Source organism: Camelina sativa, chromosome 12 (genome assembly GCF_000633955.1).
Source record: "Camelina sativa cultivar DH55 chromosome 12, Cs, whole genome shotgun sequence".
NCBI lineage: Eukaryota > Viridiplantae > Streptophyta > Magnoliopsida > Brassicales > Brassicaceae > Camelina > Camelina sativa.
The window spans coordinates 31611013-31620350 of record NC_025696.1 but is presented as its reverse complement, the minus strand read 5'-3'; the positions used below and the strand labels follow the sequence as shown (position 1 = coordinate 31620350).

General features: G+C 37.5%; 2 protein-coding genes across 2 annotated transcripts in view; one reads left to right on the top strand and one right to left on the bottom strand.

Annotated features, from left to right (window-relative positions):
* The window catches only part of LOC104732987 (proline-rich receptor-like protein kinase PERK8), a gene marked incomplete in the record, with an annotated part of 4688 nt that extends 4160 nt beyond the window's left edge, over positions 1-528 (top strand). Inside the window, 1 exon segment of the mRNA XM_019234247.1 lies at positions 34-528. Within this exon segment, the coding sequence (XP_019089792.1) occupies positions 34-414 (381 nt within the window).
* Positions 547-1962, bottom strand: LOC104734056 (FBD-associated F-box protein At5g38590-like). The gene is made up of 3 exons (XM_019233715.1): positions 1129-1962; positions 902-1042; positions 547-825 (listed from the first exon to the last, which is right to left on the bottom strand). The coding sequence occupies exons 1-3, from the start codon at positions 1960-1962 to the stop codon at positions 547-549; spliced, it is 1254 nt and encodes a 417-aa protein (XP_019089260.1).

Below are 9338 nucleotides of genomic sequence, written 5' to 3'. Positions count from 1 at the left end.
TTTAACCCCCTCTGGTTGAAAAACTCTTTCCAGGCAAGGCCCTTGCTTAGTCAAGCAATCGAAAAGGAAGAATTTGACGAACTAGTCGATCCGAGGCTAGGGAACAACTTCATCCCAGGAGAGATGTTCAGAATGGTAGAAGCTGCGGCTGCATGTGTCCGCCACTCAGCTGCAAAAAGACCAAAGATGAGCCAAGTGGTAAGAGCTTTGGATACACTTGAAGAAGCAACGGACATAACGAACGGAATGAGACCAGGACAAAGCCAAGTGTTTGACTCGAGACAACAATCTGCTCAGATAAGGATGTTTCAGAGAATGGCTTTTGGTAGTCAAGATTATAGTTCTGACTTCTTTGATCGGTCACAGTCACATAGTAGCTGGGGAAGTCGTGACCAGTCCAGATTTGTACCTTAGTAGTTTTAATGGTTTTATGCCACTTTTTCTTTCCCCTTAAAACATGTCCCTTGTATATTCTTTTGCATGATTTAATGTATCTTTAAAAATATATACATACACATAAATTTAATAGTCTATTGATTCAAACCCTCAGTTCAAAACAAGTTGACATGTGGTTGAAGCTCGGGGAGAAAATGCCAACTCCTTTAACATGTCAAGTGTTAGAAACAAACTTGGTGGAAACGAGATTGTTACCACCTTTAAGTGACAAGCGTTTTCTAAGATATAAACCACAATGTCTCTCTCTTGTGGTGTTCCTAAGTATCCCGACCAGTTGAAAATTTGTAGACTGGACAACAAGCATTTAGGAACAGGACTCGGTTGATTCCAGCAAACCATACAATCATGCTCCTGATCATCCTCATGTTCCTAACAACAAGCAGAAGAATTGGATTAAAACCGTATCAGACAACCAAAAGAGTAGTAGTTTATTGAAGAAGCTTACTTCATCAAGGAACATGTTTAATACTCGTAAGTTAGGAGAATCCTTAAGCAACTGGCCAAGGAGATTCAACGAATCCTCTTTGCACACACATAAGTTCAGATGCTCGAGCTGGTTGAAAACAAAACCATCACCATACACATCCTGCCCACATAAGCAAAATTATTAACAGAGTATTCTATAAATTAATGAGATTAACAACTTGTAGTTGATAAATCGGAACTAATTACCTGTGAACATATTCTAAGACGCTTGACAAATCTGATTGATCTAATAAGACACTTTAGATCAGGGAATTCAAAAACACTGACAAATGCTTCCCTCAGCTTAGGCATATTCTTAATAAAACAATGGTGTTGAAAATAATTCCAATCCTCAAGTTTCAGATAGTTCAAAGAAGGAGTATCTATCACATACCCATCTACATGCAAATTCTTAGCTATAAAGATCCATAAACTTTGTAAAGACGGGACGATAATAGTGAACTCTTTGATATCGTTACCCTCATATAATAACACTGACAGGTCTTCGAGAACATGACACATAGATAGAAGCTCTTGAAGAGATTTTTCATCTGCAAGTTTCACATCTTCAAGTTGCAAAGTTCTGAGAGAGGGGAGACAAACCGTAGAGGGAACATCCATGAGAACCATCTCTTTGAGTTTCAAGATCACAAGTGATTTGCAGCTAAACAAGCTACTCGGGAAAATGTTTCCATTCGCCAAGTTATAAGAAATTTCCAGCTCACGTACATGGCGAGAAACTACAATCTCAACCCACTTTCTGATATATTTAGGTTTAATATCCTTACCAAATAAGTTGAGACACAAGCTCTCTATGACCGGAGCTCTATGTAATGGCAGCTTCTTGTCAATAAAACTAGGAAGGCCTCGGTTACTGTAATTAATTAACCCCCTCTTAGTTTTGTAGTGGAGTTTAGGCAACCACATCCAAAGAAACTCCCAACGCTTAGATAAAATGCTAGTGGACACAGCTTTTTTAGTCGGAAGAAACAATAATATCTTAACCAGCAAGTCATCATGCAATGCACTGATTACGTCCATATCAAGATACTGGTACTGAAAAAGAGAACAACACCACAAATTCAATAAGGTTCCTTTTAAGCCCTAGCAAACGAACTGACAAGAGAAAACACAGAACACAGCAGATTGGAATGGACAAAAACCCTAGAAAATAAAACACCATGAGAGTTCTAGTGGGCCTGAGCGTGGCCCAGGCTTCATGTCAACTTTTTTATCTCTTTAAAAGAGTAGGCGTTTTTTTACTAAGATTGTTGGTAAACCTACAACGAAGACCAATCCTCCTTGTTTATAAAACCTCCTTTTATCATGATCTATGATTTGATGCATAATCTGAATCCCAGTAACCTTTAACAATCTTCTTTTGAGAGACCTTCCTATGTCAAAATTGGCCCTTAACCAATCATCATGTACAATAATACTCTCAACTGCACTTTGATATGGAATTGTTAAGAGTTAAAACCTTTATATAGATGAAAACAAAACAGACCAACAAAAGTTCCTAAAGAGAATGACTCTCTTTCCTCGTTTTAACCGATAAATCCTAAGTCCCTCCCAAACTCATGTATGAGGTTCACAAACGAGCTTCAAACCCAACTTATCAGAAACCAAGACACCAAACCTATTTAAATAAATAAATGTAAAATAGATGTCCAATGAAATAAGTAAAAAGCTTAAAATATAATTTTTTACTAGACTATAAAAAACATTTTTCATTAAATTATATAGAGTTCGACGTGTTTAAAGTAATCATGAAAAATCTTCGAAGTGCTTTTGTTCTGTCTCTGATAATGTTTCATACTAATTAGTATCTTCTTGGCGGCACATAAATCTTAATGCCCCCGATCGACATGGCCATGTTTGGCATTTGGCAATTAGTCGCAGAGATTGCGAATGAAACAAAAAAAAGCCTTGATTTCTTTTCTACTCTTCTTTATCTCTTATGTTTTTCTGTCGCGCGCGATTTAAAAAATAGGATTTCAGAATCGTTAGAACTATTAGCGACCACATACATACCTTATTTTGAAGTTGCAACTATAAGATAGGAGGCTGAATGAGTATTATTAGATAGAGAGATTACATCTTGTCAAACAGCTCAGTGAACCTATTTTTCGGTAAAGGTTTAGTGAGCGCATCTGCTAGCTGATCTTTGGTGGAGATATGTGCAACACGTAATGCACCCGACTAAACCTGCTTATGAATGAAATGGTAGTCCAAGGCGATGTGTTTCATTCGGAAATGGAATACGGGGTTAGCACATAGGTAAGTAGTGCCCACATTGTCACAATAGACGACCGGAGAAGCGGGAAGTTGGACGCTAAGTTCAGTCAGCAAAGATGTGAGCCAACGAAGTTCAGCTGTCATATTTGCCACCGCTCTATATTCAGCTTTGGTGGAGGAGTGAGGGAGAAGGCCTTAGAAGACCAAGCAACAGGAGCAAAACCAAGATAATTAAATAAGATAGGCGTTAGTGGACACCATATCGTTAGTGTCACCAGTCCAGTCCGCATCGGAGTAGGCATGAAGAGCGAGAGGAGCATTAGGTCGAAGGTAAGTGCCATGAAAGACAGTTCCAGCAAGGTAACGAAGAATCCGCTTTGCAACCTGCCAATGCATATTAGTAGGGATGATGCATGAATTGAGACAATTTGTTAACAAGATATGCAATATCAGGGCGAATAAAAGACAGATATTGAAGACTGCCTAACACCCTTGCTGGGATCAACAAAAAGAGTAGCGGAACAGAGAGATAACTTTGGTTTGGGTGCCATTGGTGTGGAGACTGGTTTTGAGTCGAGCATGTTAGTCTTCATGAGAAGATCTAGAATATACCGTTCTTGCATTAGATGTAACCCTTGTGGCGTTCTAGTAGCCTCAACACCAAAGAAGTAGCAAAGTTCAGTTGGTTCCTTGAGCGAGAACCAAGAGGAGAGTTCATCAATGAAGCCGGTGATAAGAGTGTTGGAGCTTCCTGTCATGATGATGTCATTGACATAAACAAGAGTATAAACAATGTCGTTACCATGAAGATAGGCAAAGACCAAAGTATCAGCGAGAGAGTTCCGGAAGCCCATCCGAAGTAAGTAAGTCTTCAATTCGTGATACCAAGCACAAGGAGCTTGCTTGAGGTAATACAAGACCTTTTTTAACCGGCAAACATGATTAGGACGATCTTTATCGAAAAACCCAGAGGTTGAGAGACATTATTAGAGTCCCATGTAAGAAAGCATTATTCACATCGAGTGGCCGATACGGCCAGGCATGATTGACGCCAAGTTGGAGCACCAAGCAGATAGTGTTGGACTTGACCACATGGCTATAGGTTTCATCATAGTCCAGACCATACTTCTGATTAAACCCGTGTGCGACCAAACAAGCTTTATACCTATCAAGAGAACCATTTGGCAAATACATTAGTGTATAAATCCATTTAGTAGGAATAACTATATGACTGGGAGGCAATGGAACCAAATCGAATATATGCATCAGTGTCTGAGCATCCATTTCATCACCCATTACATTCCACCATTTCGTATCATGCATTGCTTGAGTCATTGTTTTTGGAATGGTTATTTTGGTGGTGATGGCGGAAAGACTAAACTTTGTCTTTGGTTTAGTGATGTTGTTCTTACGCCGAGTTTCCATCGGATGTGTGTTCACCGGTGGATTCAAAGCAAGCGGAGAACCTATGGAGATGGAACGTTGGACGGGACCGGCGAAGGAGAAGGAGAAACGGGCGTCGGAGACAATTGAGGAGAAGAGTGAGAATTTGTTGCTGTTGGACTAGGCTGCGGTACAAAATTTGATGATGGGCCTGGCGATAAATCTCGGCCCAGCAAAGAAATGTCCTTGTTATGGTCGGCCCGTGATGGTGATGTTGGCAAAGTTGTAACGGAGGGTTGTGGTGAAGGAGCAGGAGGAACCGATGCTGCAGGAGAAGGAAGCGCAGAGCTGTAGCGAGTGTTGGCGTGGGAATGTTGACAACAGAAGGGAGGGAGGAGACAACAACCTCCGGTGGAGAATTGGCAGCGGTAATAGTTGGTGAAACAAACGGAAAACTGGATACCACAAACTGAACATGGTGCGACGTGTAAACCCGACCCGTCGCAATATCAAGACACAAATATGCACTTTGAGTCAAGGAATAACCCATGAATACACATGGTACTGAACGATCTTGTAGTTTGTGTGCCGTATATGGTCGGAGCCATGGGAAACATAGACTCCCAAAGACATGAAGCTTCAAATAATTGGGTTCTTGATGAAACAACTTGACATAAGGAGAAACATTGTATAACACCAAAGTAGGCATCCAGTTGATGAGATAAACGGCAGTAGCAAATGCATATGTCCAGTACTGTTTAGGAACCGAGGCTTGATGTAACAGTGTGAGACCCATCTCGACGATATGACGATGCTTGCGTTTAGAGATGCCATTGTGTTCTGGCGTATGAGGTTGTGTTGTGAGATTTGAGATGCCATTGGTTGCCAAGAATTGCCGCAAAGCAAGGAATTCTACCCCATTATCTGAACAGAGCGTTTCAATCTTCTCCTTGAAGCGTGTCTCGACGAGAGCCTTGAAAGCAATAAAAGTGTCCTTCACTTGTGACTTTTGCTTCAACGGATATAACCATGTATATATGGTATAGTGATCCACAATGACCAAATAATATTTGAAGTTTTCATTTGAGAGTAAAGGAGACATCCAGACATCAGAATAAAGATATTGTAATGGTATTGTGGAGGAGATGGTGTTTGTATTGAAAGGAAGCTTATGGATTTTATTGATGATAAAATGAGAACGTGGATAATGTTTATTTGTGGATTCTGAACATGGTAAAGGAAACTTAGAAATAATATTGTGTAAAACTGGAGGTGATGGCTGGCCAAGTCTGAAATGCCAAGATGATAGAGATGCTTTTGAGGTGGTGGTTGTGAAAATGGAGATGGGATTGAGGTGGTGGTTGTGAAAATGGAGATGGGATTATTGGTCATTGGGACAGGCCACTCGTACAGCTCATTCTTAGTTCTTCCTTGGAGCAACCGGACCCCCGTTTTGAAATCCTTCACCTGAAAATAAGCCGCAAAGAATTCAATAGAAACCCAATTAGCATTGCACAAGCAGTAGGCGGAAATAAGGTTTTTGGCAATATTAGGAGCATATAGACCATCGTTCAAAGTAAGAGGTTTAGAGAGTGTAGGGAGTAGGGTTGAACTCATATGTGAGATAGGAAGACCAGTGTAGTCGGCAATGCGAGCACTATGGCCATAGATGCCACAAATCTAACAACGGCCTTGACAGCCACGCGGAGCCGAGTTGTGTTGGCATGGGTGAAACTGGTGTGAAGTGTTTTGTTGACGATGGTAGAAGCGAGATTATCAACGAGGCTGCGGACCACGAACATTCACGGCGTTCGCGGTTACCGGTAGGGAAGGTGAAGACACGGTGACGCTCTTGAGCTTAACTTCATGGTGAAGTAACTTTTCGTAAACTTCAGCCAGAGTTGGAGACCGATCACGTCCTTCAAGCTGATCGACAACATGACTGTACTCAACATGAAGACCACCAAAGATTTTTCTCAATCTGATCCTCATGCTCCATGGGGTTGCCAAGATGAGCAAAATGATCGAACCGAGAGGTAAGGCCTTGAAAATACGCCTCAATGGACTTGTTACCTTTGATCCAGATCTTGATCTGCTGTCGCACCTGTTGAACATGGGTACGACTTGGAGCGGCATAGATCGAAGTTAGCTTACTCCAGATCTCAGCAGAGGTATTTGTGATGGATAGCAAAGGATGGACAGAAAAGGAGATGGCACCTAAAAGTGCACTGTAAATCAGGCGATCTTGTCGCTTCCAGATCTTATAGTCTGGATTTCAGAGGTAATACCATCGGTAGTGTATGTAGGAGGAGGAACAACAACGGTGTCATCGACGTAGCCTATGAGATTGTATCCATCAAGCAGCGCACTTACTTTGATGACTCTACATAAAGAAGTTGGTGCTGGTAAGCTTGGTCACTTCATCATGTTGATGGAAAGGATATTCTTTGACGCGGACACAACAATGGTCTCACTGGAAGAGGTTGACATGGTGGGCGGCGTAAAAAATAATTTTTTTTTTTAGGGTTTTTAGGTTGAGAGAGATCGAGGCTCTGATATCATATAAGATAGGTGGCTAAATGAGTATTATTAGACAGAGAGACTACATCTATACTAGTATTTTTTCAACAGTTTTTGCTCAAAAATACTTTTTGGAAAGTTTTTACATTTAATGCATTGATTTTAATATTAGTTACCAAAAATTTCAAAATTAATTATAGGTAAGATTTTAAAAAATAAGGAAATCTTTCTACCTCATTCAAATATAAATATATGATTCACTTTCATTTTTATTTGAATTTATATTTAAATTATCTTAAATTATTCTATGATACATTTAGTTAATAAAAATTGTGATTTGATTAAATAAATATTATGTAAAAAAGAAATTATATTGCGGTATTATATAATTTATTTAACCATTATTATATAATTATAACATATTTAACCAACAAATACAACTTATAATTTAAATATTTTAGTTAAAATAATTTTGCCCCACGGTATACCGCGGTCCTAATCTAGTTATATAGTAGGAATGCAACAAAGATTAGGGATCTATCATTTATAATTCTATCTTTTACATATATACATTCTACAGCAACAACCGCACGGTCAAAAGCCATTGCTAAAACTGATTCACGGAAAGGATAAAATTTTAATTGTGAGAGATCTAGAATATCAGTCGTACCCTCTAATTTATTCAAAATTACAATACATGGTAACTTTTAAAAGGAAAGGATCGTATGACTCCTAAAATAACAAAATAACAAAATAGCAGGGCGTTAATATATTTTACTTGATCAATCACTTGATCAAACATCAATTTCCCAAAATCAAAATGAATTCCATGAACCATCTTATAGATAACCCTAGCTTTCATTTCTCAAATGTAATTCGTGTGAGATGATATAACCTAGTTGTTTGCAGGGATAAGCAAGACACTACAAGAAAACATAGCTGTTTCCGACAGTCAAATTTGTCGAGAAGCGGTGGGAAATAAGCATTTCCAACCATTAAACAACAACAGTAAATTGGTTGGAAATCGTTGGCCGGAAATTTGATTGGTCAAAAATAGGTCAGAAATTTATGACCGATACAGATGGTCAAGAATTGGTTTGATATAAACGGTCGGAAAATTGTCAGAAATATTCGACCGATTTTCGACGATTTGAAAAAGGTTAGAATAATAATACCGATGGTTTTCCAACCTTTATATTTTCCGATCAATTATTATTAATAATAGTATTTGGAATATTAATAATTAACTAGGATTGAACCCGCGGTACACCGCGGAACGATTTAATTTTATTATGTTTTGAATATATACTTTTTTAATCTTTAATTTGTAAAGTCTTAGTTGGAGTGATATAATTTTTTTTTGTGACATATTGGCATATTTTGTAGTTCATATAATAAATATGGATAGAATTTGTAACTTAGTTAATCCCAAACTATGGTTAATATAAGAAATAAGTTAAAAGCTTTAGTGTTGGTTTAATAGTTCAAACCCGTCATGCTAGACCCCTCCTGCAATGGATTTAAAGCTTTTAACCCACCGAATATTATTATATGGTAGTGTATATAAAATATATATACTTTTATTGAAATATTTTGATAAGCAGTCGCATCCGTCCAATACACTTTAGTTTAATTAATAAGTCTAAATGTGAATACTAATTAACATACAGTACATCGCGGTACAAAACTTTTGGTTTACTATATTTTAGAAAATAAAAGATGATCTTATATTTTGTTATTTAATGTCATTTACGTTGTTAGTCATGAAAAGTATTACATTAGAAAAAGTAACGATGCTATATATGTAAAAATGATAACCAATTAAAATTACTAATTATGTAAAATCTTAGTGTTATTTGCAACAAAAACACAAATTACATGATCCTTATTTAAAAAGGGATCTTTTGATCAAGACCCAATTAAGTATAAGATCAAAAATTAAAAATAAACGACATGTTAAAAAAAAAAAAGAATATGATCTGAGTAAAATATTTTTGGAAACCATATTTTTGACTTTATTTCAACACTTATATTAATAATTCTAGTCTTATATTGAATCATAATACTTGTTATTTAACAATGGTATTTATTATTTGATTTGTTTATCATAATACTTGTAAGTTAATTTAAATGCTAATATTTAAATATGGTTTAATTTAGAATGTAAAAGGCAAACAATAAAAAATGATCTAGCTACAGCCAACAACAATTTAGGGTGACATTGGTTACATGTCATAATAATCATCTAATTTATAAGATTAAATATAAGATTTATT

Bases quoted from the DNA above. Each gene is read 5' to 3' on its own strand.
- LOC104734056 (XM_019233715.1), bottom strand. From the start codon at position 1,962: ATGGACGTAATCAGTGCATTGCATGATGACTTGCTGGTTAAGATATTA. The intron at 1,043-1,128 runs GTAATTAGTTCC...TTATGTGGGCAG, and splicing joins GTCTTAGAATATGTTCACAG to GATGTGTATGGTGATGGTTT. The intron at 826-901 runs GTAAGCTTCTTC...GCTTGTTGTTAG, and splicing joins TAAACATGTTCCTTGATGAA to GAACATGAGGATGATCAGGA.